We start from the raw sequence: 15,989 nt of genomic DNA, 5'->3' as shown, positions 1-15,989 counted from the left end.
CCCAGGGGACACCCCGGGGACACCCGGGGGACACCCAGGGACACCCAGGGACACCCAGGGACACCCTTGGGACACCCCGGGGACACCCAGGGACACCCTTGGGACACCTGGGGACACCCCGGGGACACCCCGGGGACACCCAGGGACACCCGGGGACACCCGGGGGACACCCAGGGACACCCCGGGGACACCCGGGGACACCCAGGGACACCCAGGGACACCGAGGGACACCCAGGGGACACCCAGGGACACCCAGGGACACCGAGGGACACCCAGGGACACCCCGGGGACACCCCGGGGACACCCAGGGGACACCCAGGGACACCCAGGGACACCGAGGGACACCCAGGGGACACCCAGGGACACCCAGGGACACCCAGGGGACACCCAGGGACACCCCGGGGACACCCAGGGGACACCCAGGGACACCCAGGGACACCGAGGGGACACCTGGGGACACCCCGGGGACACCCCGGGGACACCCAGGGACACCCAGGGACACCCCGGGGACACCCCGGGGACACCCAGGGACACCCGGGGACACCCGGGGGACACCCAGGGACACCCCGGGGACACCCGGGGACACCCAGGGACACCCTTGGGACACCTGGGGACACCCCGGGGACACCCCGGGGACACCCAGGGACACCCAGGGACACCCCGGGGACACCCCGGGGACACCCGGGGACACCCGGGGACACCCGGGGGACACCCAGGGACACCCCGGGGACACCCGGGGACACCCAGGGACACCCAGGGACACCCAGGGACACCGAGGGACACCCAGGGGACACCCAGGGACACCCAGGGACACCCCGGGGACACCCAGGGGACACCCAGGGACACCCAGGGACACCGAGGGACACCCAGGGGACACCCAGGGACACCCCAGGGACACCCCGGGGACACCCAGGGGACACCCAGGGACACCCAGGGACACCGAGGGACACCCAGGGGACACCCAGGGACACCCAGGGACACCCAGGGGACACCCAGGGACACCCCGGGGACACCCAGGGGGCACCCAGGGGACACCCAGGGACACCCAGGGACACCGAGGGACACCCAGGGACACCCCGGGGACACCCGGGGACACCCCAGGGACACCCAGGGACACCCAGGGACACCCAGGGACACCGAGGGACACCCCGGGGACACCCAGGGACACCCCGGGGACACCCGGGGACACCCCGGGGACACCCCGGGGACACCCAGGGACACCCAGGGACACCCAGGGACACCGAGGGACACCCAGGGGACACCCAGGGACACCCCGGGGACACCCAGGGACACCCAGGGACACCCCGGGGACACCCAGGGACATCCAGGGACACCCCGGGGACACCCGGGGGACACCCGGGGACACCCCAGGGACACCCCGGGGACACCCAGGGACACCCCAGGGACACCCTTGGGACACCCTTGGGACACCCAGGGACACCCCAGGGACACCCGGGGACACCCAGGGACACCCAGGGACACCCGGGACACCCCGGGGACACCCAGGGACACCCCAGGGACACCCAGGGACACCCTTGGGACACCCAGGGGACACCCGGGGACACCCAGGGGACACCCAGGGACACCCGGGGACACCCGGGGACACCCAGGGACACCCAGGGGACACCCAGGGACACCCCGGGGACACCCATGGGACACCCGGGGACACCCCGGGGACACCCAGGGACACCCCGGGGACACCCAGGGACACCCCCAGACCCCTCTGTGTCCCTTGGGACACCCCCAAATCCCTCCTGTGTCCCCCCCACCCAAACTTCCGTGTCCCCCCCAGGTGTGGCTCCCCCAATCCCCCTTTATCCCCCCCCAATCCCCTGTCACCCCCTGACCCACTGTGCCCCCCCAATCCCAGTGCCCCCCCCATTCCCAGTGCCCCTCCCAATCCCAGTGCCCCCTCCCATTCCCAGTGCCCCCCCTGTCCCGGTGCCCCCCCATTCCCAGTGTCCCCCCCCCATTCCTGGTGCCCCCTCATGTCCCCCCCATTCCCAGTACCCCCCATGTGTCCCCCCCATTCCCAGTGCCCCCCCTGACCCTGTGCCCCCCATGTGCCCCCCTGACCCTGTGCCCCCCCATTCCCAGTGCCCCCCTGACCCTGTGCCCATGTGCCCCCCCTGACCCTGTGCCCCCCCATGTGCCCCCCCGACCCTGTGCCCCCCATGTGCCCCCCTGACCCTGTGCCCCCCCGACCCTGTGCCCCCCATGTGCCCCCCTGACCCTGTGCCCCCCCGACCCTGTGCCCCCCATGTGCCCCCCCGACCCTGTGCCCCCCATGTACCCCCCCGACCCTGTGCCCCCCATGTGCCCCCTGACCCTGTGCCCCCCCCGTGTGCCCCCCCCTGACCCTGTGCCCCCCGTGTGCCCCCCCAGACGAGCGCTACGTCCCCCCCCAGCAGGAGGCCTTCAGCATCCAACTCATCTCCCCGGTCAGCTGGGAGGCCATTCCCAACACCAGGTGAGACCCCAAAAACATCCCTGGGAACCCCAAAATATCCCCGGGAACCCCAAATATCCCGGGAACCCCAAAATATCCCCGGGAAACCCCAAATATCCCCGGGAAACCCCAAAATATCCCTGGGAACCCCAAAATATCCCCGGGACCCCAAAATATCCCCGGGAAACCCCAAAGTATCACTGGGACCCCAAAATATCCCTGGGAAACCCCAAAGTATCACTGGGAACCCCAGAATATCAGTGGGAACCCCGAAATATCACTGGGAACCCCGAAATATCACTGGGAAACCCCAAAGTATCACTGGGAACCCCAAATATCCCCAGGACTCCAAATTATCCCTGGGAACCCCAAAATATCCCTGGGGACCCCAAAATATCCCTGGGGACCCCAAAATATCACTGGGACCCCAAAATATCACTGGGGAACCCCAAAAATATCCCTGGGAACCCCAAAATATCCCTGGGACCCCAAAATATCCCCGGGAAACCCCAAAGTATCACTGGGGAACCCCAAAATATCAGTGGGGAACCCAAAATATCCCCAAGAACCCCAAAATATCCCCGGGAAACCCCAAAATATCAGTGGGGAACCCCAAAATATCAGTGGGGAACCCAAAATATCCCCAAGAACCCCAAAATATCCCCGGGAAACCCCAAAATATCCCTGGGAACCCCAAATATCCCCAGGAACACCCAAAATATTTCTGGGAAACCCCAAAATATCCCTGGGAACCCCGAAATATCCCTGGGAACCCCAAATCCCACTGGGAGCCCCAAATTCCTTCCGGGAACCCCAAATCCCGAACCCCCTGAGCTCACCTGTGCCCACCTGTGCCCCCCTGTGCCCCCCATGCCCTCCTGTGCCCACCTGTGCTCACCTGAGCTCACTTGTGCCCACCTGTGCCCACCTGTGCTCACTTGTGCCCACCTGAGCTCACTTGTGCCCACCTGAGCTCACCTGTGCCCACCTGTGCCCACCTGAGCTCACCTGAGCTCACCTGAGCCCTCCTGTGCCCACCTGTGCTCACCTGAGCTCACCTGTGCCCACCTGTGCCCACCTGAGCTCACCTGAGCTCACCTGTGCCCTCCTGTGCCCACCTGAGCTCACCTGAGCTCACCTGTGCCCACCTGTGCCCACCTGAGCTCACCTGAGCTCACCTGTGCCCTCCTGTGCCCACCTGTGCTCACCTGTGCCCACCTGTGCCCACCTGAGCTCACCTGAGCTCACCTGTGCCCTCCTGTGCCCACCTGTGCTCACCTGAGCTCACCTGTGCCCACCTGTGCTCACTTGTGCCCAGCTGAGCTCACCTGTGCTCACCTGAGCTCACTTGTGCCCACCTGAGCTCACCTGAGCTCACCTGTGCCCACTTGTGCCCACCTGAGCTCACCTGTGCTCACTTGTGCCCACCTGAGCTCACCTGAGCTCACCTGTGCCCACCTGTGCCCCCCTGTGCCCCGCAGGATGGCGCTGGAGGAGTGGGAGCACGTCACCTGCATGAAGGGGCGTGTCCTTGGGGCCTCACCTGAGCTCACCTGTGCCCCCCATGCCCACCTGTGCCCACCTGTGCCCACCTGAGCTCACCTGAGCTCACCTGTGCCCTCCTGTGCCCACCTGTGCTCACCTGAGCTCACTTGTGCCCACCTGTGCCCACCTGAGCTCACCTGAGCTCACCTGTGCCCACCTGTGCTCACTTGTGCCCACCTGAGCTCACCTGAGCTCACCCGTGCCCACCTGTGCCCACCTGAGCTCACCTGTGCTCACCTGTGCCCACCTGAGCTCACCTGAGCTCACCTGAGCTCACCTGTGCCCACTTGTGCCCACCTGAGCTCACCTGAGCTCACCTGTGCCCTCCTGTGCCCACCTGTGCCCACCTGTGCTCACTTGTGCCCACCTGAGCTCACCTGAGCTCACCTGAGCTCACCTGTGCCCTCCTGTGCTCACCTGAGCTCACCTGTGCCCACCTGTGCCCACCTGAGCTCACCTGAGCTCACCTGAGCTCACCTGTGCCCCCCTGTGCCCCCCATGCCCTCCTGTGCCCACCTGTGCTCACCTGAGCTCACTTGTGCCCACCTGTGCCCACCTGTGCTCACCTGTGCCCACCTGAGCTCACCTGTGCCCACCTGTGCCCACCTGTGCCCACCTGAGCTCACCTGTGCCCACCTGAGCTCACTTGTGCCCACCTGTGCCCACCTGTGCTCACCTGAGCTCACCTGTGCCCACCTGTGCCCACCTGTGCCCACCTGAGCTCACCTGTGCTCACTTGTGCCCACCTGAACTCACCTGAGCTCACCTGTGCCCACCTGTGCCCCCCTGTGCCCCGCAGGATCGCGCTGGAGGAGTGGGAGCACGTCACCTGCATGAAGACGGTGTCGCTGCGCTCCGAGGAGACGGTGTCGGGCCTCAAGGGCTACGTGGCCGTGGGCACCTGCCTGATGCAGGGCGAGGAGGTCACCTGCCGGGGCCGGGTATGGCACACCTGGGCTACCTGGGCACACCTGGGGGCACCTGGGCACACCTGGGGGTTCCTGGGAACACTTGGGGGTACCTGGGAACAGCTCGGGGGGCACCTGGGGGCAGCTGGGGCTACCCGGGAACACCTGGGGGCATCTGGGCACAGCTGGGGTTACCCGGAGGGTACCTGGGCACACCTGGGGGTACCTGGGGGCACCTGGGGGTACCTGGGGACAGCTGGGGGCACCTGGGCACAGCTGGGGATACCTGGGGGATACCTGGGCACACCTGGGCACAGCTGGGGATACCTGGGGGATACCTGGGGGCACCTGGGCACAGCTGGGGATACCTGGGGGATACCTGGGGGATACCTGGGCACAGCTGGGGATACCTGGAGGATACCTGGGCACACCTGGGCACACCTGGGGATACCTGGGGGATACCTGGGCACAGCTGGGGATACCTGGGAGGCACCTGGGGGTACCTGGGGGTTCTGAAGGTGCTCAGGGGATGCTGGAGACAGCATGGAGGGGTCTGGGGTGACACCTGGGGGGTGCCAGGACCCACCTGGGGGGTGCCAGGACCCACCTGGAGGGTGCCAGGACTCACCTGGGGGGTGCCAGGGGACACCTGGGCTCTCTCAGTACACACCTGGAGGGTGCCAGGGCTCACCTGGGGGTTGCCAGGACACACCTGGGGGATGCCAGGACACACCTGGGGGGTACTAGGACTCACCTGGGCTTTCTCAGGGCACACCTGGGGGGTGCCCGGGCACACCTGTGGGCATGACCCCCTGACCCCCGCCCCCGTGCCCAGATCCTGATCCTGGACGTGATCGAGGTGGTGCCCGAGCCGGGGCAGCCCCTGACCAAGAACAAGTTCAAGGTGCTCTACGAGAAGGAGCAGAAGGGACCCGTGACCGCCCTGTGCCACTGCCACGGCTACCTGGTGTCTGCCATCGGCCAGAAGGTACTGCGGGCACCTGGGGGGCACCTGGGGGGCACCTGAGTACACCTGGGCACACCTGGGCACACCTGGGCACACCTGGGCACACGTGGGCACACCTGGGCACACCTGAGTACACTTGGGCACATCTGGGCACACCTGGGCACACCTGAGTGCACTTGGGTACACCTGGGCACATCTGGGTACACCTGAGTACACCTGGGCACACCTGGGCACACCTGAGTACACTTGGGTACACCTGGGCACATCTGGGCACACCTGGGCGCACCTGAGCACACCTGGGCACACCTGGGTACACACCTGAGTATACCTGGGCACACCTGGGTACACCTGGGCACACCTGGGCACACAGCAGTGACCGCCCTGTGCCGCTGCCACGGCTACCTGGTGTCTGCCATCGGCCAGAAGGTACTGCGGGCACCTGGGGGGCACCTGGGGGGCACCTGAGTACACCTGGGCACACCTGAGTACACCTGGGTACACCTGGGCACACGTGGGCACACCTGGGCACACCTGAGTACACTTGGGCACATCTGGGCACATCTGGGCACACCTGGGCACACCTGAGTGCACTTGGGTACACCTGGGCACATCTGGGTACACCTGAGTACACCTGGGCACACCTGAGTACACTTGGGTACACCTGGGCACATCTGGGCACACCTGGGCGCACCTGAGCACACCTGGGCACACCTGGGTACACACCTGAGTATACCTGGGCACACCTGGGTACACCTGGGCACACCTGGGCACACAGCAGTGACCGCCCTGTGCCGCTGCCACGGCTACCTGGTGTCTGCCATCGGCCAGAAGGTACTGCGGGCACCTGGGGGGCACCTGGGGGGCACCTGAGTACACCTGGGCACACCTGAGTACACCTGGGTACACCTGGGTACACCTGGGCACATCTGGGCACACCTGGGCACACCTGAGTACACCTGAGTACACCTGGGTACACCTGGGCACATCTGGGCACACCTGGGCACATCTGGGCACACCTGGGCACACCTGAGTGCACTTGGGTACACCTGGGCACATCTGGGCACACCTCGGCGCACCTGAGCACACCTGGGCACACCTGGGTACACACCTGAGTATACCTGGGCACACCTGAGTACACCTGGGCACACCTGGGTACACCTGGGCACACAGCAGTGACCGCCCTGTGCCGCTGCCACGGCTACCTGGTGTCTGCCATCGGCCAGAAGGTACTGCGGGCACCTGGGGGGCACCTGAGCACACCTGGGCACACCTGGGCACACCTGAGTACACTTGGGTACACCTGGGCACATCTGGGCACACCTGGGCACACCTGGGCACACAGCAGTGACCGCCCTGTGCCGCTGCCACGGCTACCTGGTGTCTGCCATCGGCCAGAAGGTACTGCGGGCACCTGGGGGGCACCTGGGGGGCACCTGAGTACACCTGGGCACACCTGGGCACACCTGGGCACACCTGAGTACACTTGGGTACACCTGGGCACATCTGGGCACACCTGGGCACACCTGGGTACACCTGGGCACACAGCAGTGACCGCCCTGTGCCGCTGCCACGGCTACCTGGTGTCTGCCATCGGCCAGAAGGTACTGCGGGCACCTGGGGGGCACCTGAGCACACCTGGGCACACCTGGGTACACACCTGAGTATACCTGGGCACACCTGAGTACACCTGGGTACACCTGGGTACACCTGGGCACACAGCAGTGACCGCCCTGTGCCGCTGCCACGGCTACCTGGTGTCTGCCATCGGCCAGAAGGTACTGCGGGCACCTGGGGGGCACCTGGGGGGCACCTCCATGGTGACCTCGAGGTGTCCCTGTCCCCATGAGATCCTCCTGGGGATCCTGAGGGTCAATGAGTCAACGTTGGTGGCCACTCAACGTTGGTTGGGTTCGGTTCCATGACCCAAGGGGCCACCAAAGGGGTGTCAAGGGCCACCACGGTGACCTCGGGGTGTCCCTGTCCCCGCTCAGATCTTCCTGTGGTGCCTGAAGGCCGAGGAACTGATGTTGGTGGCCACTCAACATTGGTTGGGTTCGGTGACCCAAGGGGCCACCAAAGGGGTGTCAAGGGCCACCATGGTGACCTCGGGGTGTCCCTGTCCCCGCTCACATCTTCCTGTGGAGCCTGAGGGTCAATGAGTCAACGTTGGTGGCCACTCAACGTTGGTTGGGTTCGGTTCCATGACCCAAGGGGCCACCAAAGGGGTGTCAAGGGCCACCACGGTGACCTCGGGGTGTCCCTGTCCCCGCTCAGATCTTCCTGTGGAGCCTGAGGGTCAATGAGTCAACGTTGGTGGCCACCCAACGTTGGTTGGGTTGGGTTTGATGACCCAAGGGGCCACCAAAGGGGTGTCAAGGGCCACCACGGTGACCTCAGGGTGTCCCTGTCCCCGCTCAGATCTTCTTGTGGAGCCTGAGGGTCAATGAGTCAACGTTGGTGGCCACCCAACGTTGGTTGGGTTCGGTGACCCAAGGGGCCACCAAAGGGGTGTCAGGGGCCACCACGGTGACCTCGGGGTGTCCCTGTCCCCGCTCAGATCTTCCTGTGGAGCCTGAAGGCCGAGGAACTGATGTTGGTGGCCACTCAACATTGGTTGGGTTCGGTGACCCAAGGGGCCACCAAAGGGGTGTCAAGGGCCACCATGGTGACCTCGGGGTGTCCCTGTCCCCCCTCAGATCTTCCTGTGGAGCCTGAGGGTCAATGAGTCAACGTTGGTGGCCACCCAACGTTGGTTGGGTTGGGTTTGATGACCCAAGGGGCCACCAAAGGGGTGTCAAGGGCCACCACGGTGACCTCAGGGTGTCCCTGTCCCCACTCAGATCTTCCTGTGGAGCCTGAAGGCCGAGGAACTGATGTTGGTGGCCACCCAACATTGGTTGGGTTCGGTGATCTAAGGGGCCACCAAAGGGGTGTCAAGGGCCACCATGGTGACCTTGGGGTGTCCCTGTCCCCGCTCAGATCTTCTTGTGGAGACTGAAGGACAACGAGTCAACGTTGGTGGCCACTCACTGTTGGTTGGGTTCGGTTCCATGACCCAAGGGGCCACCAAAGGGGTGTCAGGGGCCACCACGGTGACCTCGGGGTGTCCCTGTCCCCGCTCACATCTTCCTGTGGAGCCTGAAGGCCGAGGAACTGATGTTGGTGGCCACCCAACGTTGGTTGGGTTCGGTTCCATGACCCAAGGGGCCACCAAAGGGGTGTCAAGGGCCACCACGGTGACCTCGGGGTGTCCCTGTCCCCGCTCAGATCTTCCTGTGGAGCCTGAAGGCCGAGGAACTGATGTTGGTGGCCACTCAACATTGGTTGGGTTCGGTGACCCAAGGGGCCACCAAAGGGGTGTCAAGGGCCACCACGGTGACCTCGGGGTGTCCCTGTCCCCGCTCAGATCTTCCTGTGGAGCCTGAGGGTCAATGAGTCAACGTTGGTGGCTACTCAACGTTGGTTGGATTCAGTTCTATGACCCAAGGGGCCACCAAAGGGGTGTCAAGGGCCACCACGGTGACCTCGGGGTGTCCCTGTCCCCGCTCAGATCTTCCTGTGGAGCCTGAGGGTCAATGAGTCAACGTTGGTGGCCACCCAACGTTGGTTGGGTTGGGTTTGATGACCCAAGGGGCCACCAAAGGGGTGTCAAGGGCCACCACGGTGACCTCGGGGTGTCCCTGTCCCCGCTCAGATCTTCCTGTGGAGCCTGAAGGACAACGAGCTGACGGGCATGGCCTTCATCGACACGCAGCTCTACATCCACCAGATGATCAGCGTCAAGAGCTTCATCCTGGCCGCCGACCTCATGAAGAGCATCTCGCTGCTGCGCTACCAGGAGGAGAGCAAGACCCTGTCCCTCGTCAGCCGGGTGAGCCGCCGGGCCACCCAACCGGCCACTGGGGCCACCAAACCTCTCCTATGGGGTTGCTGGGCCACCAAAGCGCCCATGGGGCCACCAAACCTCTCCTATGGGGTTACTGGGCCACCGAAGCGCCCACGGGGCCACCAAAGCTCTCCTATGGGGTTACTGGGTCACCAAAGTGCCCACGGGGCCACCAAACCTCTCCTATGGGGTTACTGGGCCACCAAAGCGCCCACGGGGCCACCAAACCTCTCCTATGGGGTTACTGGGCCACCAAAGTGCCCACGGGGCCACCAAACCTCTCCTATGGGGTTACTGGGCCACCAAAGTGCCCACGGGGCCACCAAACCTCTCCTATGGGGTTACTGGGCCACCAAAGTGCCCACGGGGCCACCAAACCTCTCCTATGGGGTTACTGGGCCACCAAAGCGCCCACGGGGCCACCAAACCTCTCCTATGGGGTTACTGGGCCACCAAAGTGCCCACGGGGCCACCAAACCTCTCCTATGGGGTTACTGGGTCACCAAAGTGCCCACGGGGCCACCAAACCCCTCCCATGGGGCCACTGGGCCACTGAACTGCCCACAGGGCCATCAAACCTCTCCTGTGGGGTTACTGGGCCACCAAACCTCTCCTATGAGGTCACCGGGCCACCGAACTGCCCATGGGGCCACCAAACCCCTCCCACGGGGTTACCAGGCCACCAAACTGCCCACAGGGCCACCAAACCTCTCCTATGGGGTTACTGGGCCACCAAACCGGCCACTGGGGCCATCAAACTCCTCCTATGGGGTTACTGGGCCACTGAACCGCCCATGGGGCCACCAAACTCCTCCCATGGGGCTACCAGGCCACCAAACCACCCATGGGACCATTGGGCCACAAGACCCCTCCCATGGGGCCACCAGGCCACTAAACCCCCCTCCCCAGGGCCACCAAACCCCTCCCATGGGGCCACCTGGGGTTCACAGGGGACACCTGAAGGTTCTGAGGGTCACAGGGGACACCCAGGGGTCCTGGGGGACTCACAGGTGACACCTGAGGGTCCTGGAGGACACCCGAGGGTCACAGGGGACACCTGAGGGTCTTGGGGACACCCAGGGCTCACAGGAGACACCTGAGGGACACCTGAAGGTCCTGGAGAACACCCGAGGGTCACAGGAGACACCTGAGGGTCTTGGGGACACCCAGGAGTGTTTGGGGACACTGGGGGGTCTTTGAGGGACACCTGAGGGTCCTGGAGGACACCTGAAGGTCTTGGGGACACCCAGGGATCTTCAGGGACATTTGGGGGTCTTCAGGGAACACCTGAGGGTCCTGGAGGACACCTGAGGGTCTTGGGGACACCCAGGGATCTTTGGGAACATCTGGAGGGTCTTTGAGGGACACCTGAGGGTTCTGAGGGACACCTGAGGGTCTTGGGGACACCCAGGGATCTTTGGGAACATCTGGAGGGTCTTTGAGGGACACCTGAGGGTTCTGAGGGTCACCTGAGGGTCTTGGGGACACGCAGGGATCTTTGGGAACATTTGGGGGGTCTTTGAGGGTCACCTGAGGGTCCTGGAGGACACCTGAAGGTCTTGGGGGCACCCAGGGGTCTTCAGGGACATTTGGGGGTCTTCAGGGAACACCTGAGGGTCCTGGAGGACACCTGAAGGTCTTGGGGATACCCAGGGATCTTTGGGAACATCTGGAGGGTCTTTGAGGGTCACCTGAGGGTTCTGAGAGACACCTGAAGGTCCTGGAGAACACCTGAGGGTCACTCACAGGAGACACCTGAGGGTCTTGGGGACACCCAGGGATCTTTGGGAACATTTGGGGGGTCTTTGAGGGACACCTGAGGGTCCTGGAGGACACCTGAAGGTCTTGGGGGCACCCAGGGGTCTTCAGGGACATTTGGGGGTCTTCAGGGAACACCTGAGGGTCCTGGAGGACACCTGAGGGTCTTGGGGATACCCAGGGATCTTTGGGAACATCTGGAGGGTCTTTGAGGGACACCTGAGGGTTCTGAGGGACACGTGAGGGTCTTGGGGGCACCCAGGGATCTTTGGGAACATTTGGGGGGTCTTTGAGGGACACCTGAGGGTTCTGAGAGACACCTGAAGGTCTTGGAGAACACCTGAGGGTCACAGGAGACACCTGAGGGTCTTGGGGACACCCAGGGATCTTTGGGAACATCTGGAGGGTCTTTGAGGGACACCTGAGGGTTCTGAGGGACACGTGAGGGTCTTGGGGGCACCCAGGGATCTTTGGGAACATTTGGGGGGTCTTTGAGGGTCACCTGAGGGTCCTGAGAGACACCTGAAGGTCCTGGAGAACACCCAGGGGTCACAGGAGACACCTGAGGGTCTTGGGGACACCCAGGGATCTTTGGGAACATTTGGGGGGTCTTTGAGGGTCACCTGAGGGTCCTGGAGGACACCTGAAGGTCTTGGGGGCACCCAGGGGTCTTCAGGGACATTTGGGGGTCTTCAGGGAACACCTGAGGGTCCTGGAGGACACCTGAGGGTCTTGGGGATACCCAGGGATCTTTGGGAACATCTGGAGGGTCTTTGAGGGTCACCTGAGGGTTCTGAGAGACACCTGAAGGTCCTGGAGAACACCCGAGGGTCACAGGAGACACCTGAGGGTCTTGGGGGCACCCAGGGATCTTTGGGAACATTTGGGGGGTCTTTGAGGGTCACCTGAGGGTCCTGGAGGACACCTGAGGGTCTTGGGGACACCCAGGGGTCTTCAGGGACATTTGGGGGTCTTCAGGGAACACCTGAGGGTCCTGGAGGACACCTGAGGGTCTTGGGGACACCCAGGGATCTTTGGGAACATTTGGGGGGTCTTTGAGGGTCACCTGAGGGTCCTGGAGGACACCTGAAGGTCTTGGGGGCACCCAGGGGTCTTCAGGGACATTTGGGGGTCTTCAGGGAACACCTGAGGGTCCTGGAGGACACCTGAGGGTCTTGGGGATACCCAGGGATCTTTGGGAACATTTGGGGGGTCTTTGAGGGACACCTGAGGGTTCTGAGGGACACCTGAGGGTCTTGGGGACACGCAGGGATCTTTGGGAACATTTGGGGGGTCTTTGAGGGTCACCTGAGGGTCCTGGAGGACACCTGAAGGTCTTGGGGGCACCCAGGGATCTTCAGGGACATTTGGGGGTCTTCAGGGAACACCTGAGGGTCCTGGAGGACACCTGAGGGTCTTGGGGATACCCAGGGATCTTTGGGAACATCTGGAGGGTCTTTGAGGGTCACCTGAGGGTTCTGAGAGACACCTGAAGGTCCTGGAGAACACCCGAGGGTCACAGGAGACACCTGAGGGTCTTGGGGACACCCAGGGATCTTTGGGAACATTTGGGGGGTCTTTGAGGGTCACCTGAGGGTCCTGGAGGACACCTGAAGGTCTTGGGGGCACCCAGGGGTCTTCAGGGACATTTGGGGGTCTTCAGGGAACACCTGAGGGTCCTGGAGGACACCTGAGGGTCTTGGGGGCACCCAGGGATCTTTGGGAACATTTGGGGGGTCTTTGAGGGTCACCTGAGGGTCCTGAGAGACACTCGACGGTCCTGGAGAACACCCGAGGGTCACAGGAGATACCTGAGGGTCTTGGGGGCACCCAGGGATCTTTGGGAACATCTGGAGGGTCTTTGAGGGACACCTGAGGGTTCTGAGGGACACCTGAGGGTCTTGGGGATACCCAGGGATCTTTGGGAACATCTGGAGGGTCTTTGAGGGTCACCTGAGGGTTCTGAGAGACACCTGAAGGTCCTGGAGAACACCCAGGGGTCACAGGAGACACCTGAGGGTCTTGGGGACACCCAGGAGTGTTTGGGGACACTGGGGGGTCTTTGAGGGACACCTGAGGGTCCTGGAGGACACCTGAAGGTCTTGGGGACACCCAGGGGTCTTCAGGGACATTTGGGGGTCTTCAGGGAACACCTGAGGGTCCTGGAGGACACCTGAGGGTCTTGGGGACACCCAGGGATCTTTGGGACCATCTGGAGGGTCTTTGAGGGACACCTGAGGGTTCTGAGGGACACCTGAGGGTCTTGGGGATACCCAGGGATCTTTGGGAACATTTGGGGGGTCTTTGAGGGTCACCTGAGGGTCCTGGAGGACACCTGAGGGTCTTGGGGGCACCCAGGGGTCTTCAGGGACATTTGGGGGTCTTCAGGGAACACCTGAGGGTCCTGGAGGACACCTGAGGGTCTTGGGGATACCCAGGGATCTTTGGGAACATTTGGGGGGTCTTTGAGGGTCACCTGAGAGTTCTGAGAGACACCCGAAGGTCCTGGAGAACACCCGAGGGTCACAGGAGACACCTGAGGATCTTGGGGACACCCAGGGATCTTTGGGAACATCTGGAGGGTCTTTGAGGGACACCTGAGGGTTCTGAGGGACACCTGAGGGTCTTGGGGACACCCAGGGATCTTTGGGAACATTTGGGGGGTCTTCGAGGAGGAGCGGGCACACGTCACCCGCATGAAGGTGAGGGTCCTGAGGGACACCTGAAGGTCTTGGAGGACACCCAGGGGGTGTTCAGGGACATTTGGGGAGGTCTTCGAGGGACACCTGAGGGACACTCCGAGGGTTTTGGGGGGCACTCAGGGCTCACTTGGGGGGTGTCGGGGCACGGCCGGGTGCCACCCGCGGCACTGGGACGGTGCCGGTGACAGGAATGTCCCCGGCAGGACGCGAAGCCGCTGGAGGTTTACAGCGTGGACTTCATGGTGGACGGCACCCAGCTCGGCTTCCTGGGTACGGACGGGGCCCGCGGCGGCGCGGGACGGGGGCGGGAACGTTTGGGTTGGGTCGGGTCGAAATTTGGGGAGTTTGGGTTGAGTTCAGGTGAGTTTTGGGTGGGTTTGGGTTGGATTTGGGTGGCTTTGGTTGAGTTTGGATGAATCAGTTGGGTTTGGGTTGAGTTCAGGTGTGTCCGGTTGAAATTCCTTGACTTCGGGTTGAGTTCAGGTGAGTTTTGGGTGGCTTTGGTTGAGTTTGGTTGAGTCCGTTGGGTTTGGGTTGAGTTCAGGTGAGTTTTGGGTGGGTTTGGGTTGGATTTGGGTGGCTTTGGTTGAGTTTGGTTGAGTCAGTGGGGTTTGGGTTGAGTTCAGGTGAGTTTTGGGTGGATTTGGGATGAGTTTGGGTTGAGTTTGGATGGGTTTGGGTTGAGTTCGGTTGAGTCCGTTGGGTTTGGGTTGAGTTCAGCTGAATTTTGGGTGGGTTTGGGTTGGATTTGGGTGGGTTTGGGATGAGTTTGGTTGGAATAGTTGGGTTTGGGTTGAGTTCAGGTGAGTTTTGGGTGGCTTTGGTTGAGTTTGGTTGGATCAGTTGGGTTTGGGTTGAGTTCAGGTGACTTTGGCTGAATTTCGGTTGAGTTTAGGCGGAGCTTTGGGTGAATTTGGATGGATTTGGGATGAGTTTGGTTGAATCAGTTGGCTTTGGGTTGAGTTCAGGTGAGTTTTGGGTGGGTTTGGGTTGGATTTGGGTGGCTTTGGGATGAATCACTTGGCTTTGGGTTGAGTTCAGTTGGGTTTGGATGAAATTCCTTGACTTTGGGTTGGTTTGGGTTGAGTTCAGGTGAATTTTGGGTGGATTTGGGAGGAGTTTGGGTTGAGTTTGGATGGGTTTGGGTTGAGTTCAGTTGAGTCCGTTGGGTTTGGGTTGAGTTCAGCTGAATTTTGGGTGGGTTTGGGTTGGATTTGGGTGGGTTTGGGATGAGTTTGGTTGGAATAGTTGGGTTTGGGTTGAGCTCAGGTGAGTTTTGGGTGGCTTTGGTTGAGTTTGGTTGGAATAGTTGGATTTGGGTTGAGTTCAGGTGAGTTTTGGGTGGGTTTGGGTTGGATTTGGGTGGCTTTGGTTGAGTTTGGTTGAGTCAGTGGGGTTTGGGTTGAGTTCAGGTGAATTTTGGGTGGATTTGGGAGGAGTTTGGGTTGAGTTTGGATGGGTTTGGGTTGAGTTCGGTTGAGTCCGTTGGGTTTGGGTTGAGTTCAGCTGAATTTTGGGTGGGTTTGGGTTGGATTTGGGTGGGTTTGGGATGAGTTTGGTTGGAATAGTTGGGTTTGGGTTGAGTTCAGGTGAGTTTTGGGTGGCTTTGGTTGAGTTTGGATGGATCAGTTGGGTTTGGGTTGAGTTCAGGTGAGTTTTGGGTGGCTTTGGTTGAGTTTGGTTGGAATAGTTGGGTTTGGGTTGAGTTCAGGTGAGTTTTGGGCGGCTTTGGTTGAGTTTGGATGGATCAGTTGGGTTTGGGTTGAGTTCAGGT

The 15,989-nt window shown here is 62.4% G+C and overlaps 1 protein-coding gene and 2 long non-coding RNA genes across 3 annotated transcripts; 1 reads left to right on the top strand and 2 right to left on the bottom strand.

Annotated features, from left to right (window-relative positions):
* Positions 1-2,376: 2,376 nt before the first annotated feature.
* LOC116438772 (cleavage and polyadenylation specificity factor subunit 1-like) lies at positions 2,377-15,362 on the top strand. The gene is made up of 6 exons (XM_032097776.1): positions 2,377-2,470; positions 4,794-4,935; positions 5,738-5,890; positions 9,564-9,740; positions 14,419-14,657; positions 15,059-15,362. Exons 2-5 carry the CDS (start codon positions 4,828-4,830, stop codon positions 14,629-14,631), a joined length of 651 nt encoding a protein of 216 aa, XP_031953667.1. The 5' UTR covers positions 2,377-2,470; positions 4,794-4,827; the 3' UTR covers positions 14,632-14,657; positions 15,059-15,362.
* Positions 3,361-4,104, bottom strand: LOC116438773. The gene is made up of 4 exons (XR_004237915.1): positions 4,022-4,104; positions 3,858-3,907; positions 3,648-3,697; positions 3,361-3,467 (listed from the first exon to the last, which is right to left on the bottom strand). It is a non-coding gene; the product is annotated as an uncharacterized LOC116438773 (long non-coding RNA).
* Positions 12,613-13,557, bottom strand: LOC116438774. The gene is made up of 3 exons (XR_004237916.1): positions 13,467-13,557; positions 12,983-13,183; positions 12,613-12,659 (listed from the first exon to the last, which is right to left on the bottom strand). It is a non-coding gene; the product is annotated as an uncharacterized LOC116438774 (long non-coding RNA).
* Positions 15,363-15,989: the final 627 nt, after the last annotated feature.

Source organism: Corvus moneduloides, unplaced genomic scaffold (assembly GCF_009650955.1).
Source record: "Corvus moneduloides isolate bCorMon1 unplaced genomic scaffold, bCorMon1.pri scaffold_111_arrow_ctg1, whole genome shotgun sequence".
Classification (NCBI taxonomy): domain Eukaryota; kingdom Metazoa; phylum Chordata; class Aves; order Passeriformes; family Corvidae; genus Corvus; species Corvus moneduloides.
Note: the sequence above shows the minus strand (reverse complement) of the source record. Positions and strands in the feature narration are given on the sequence as shown.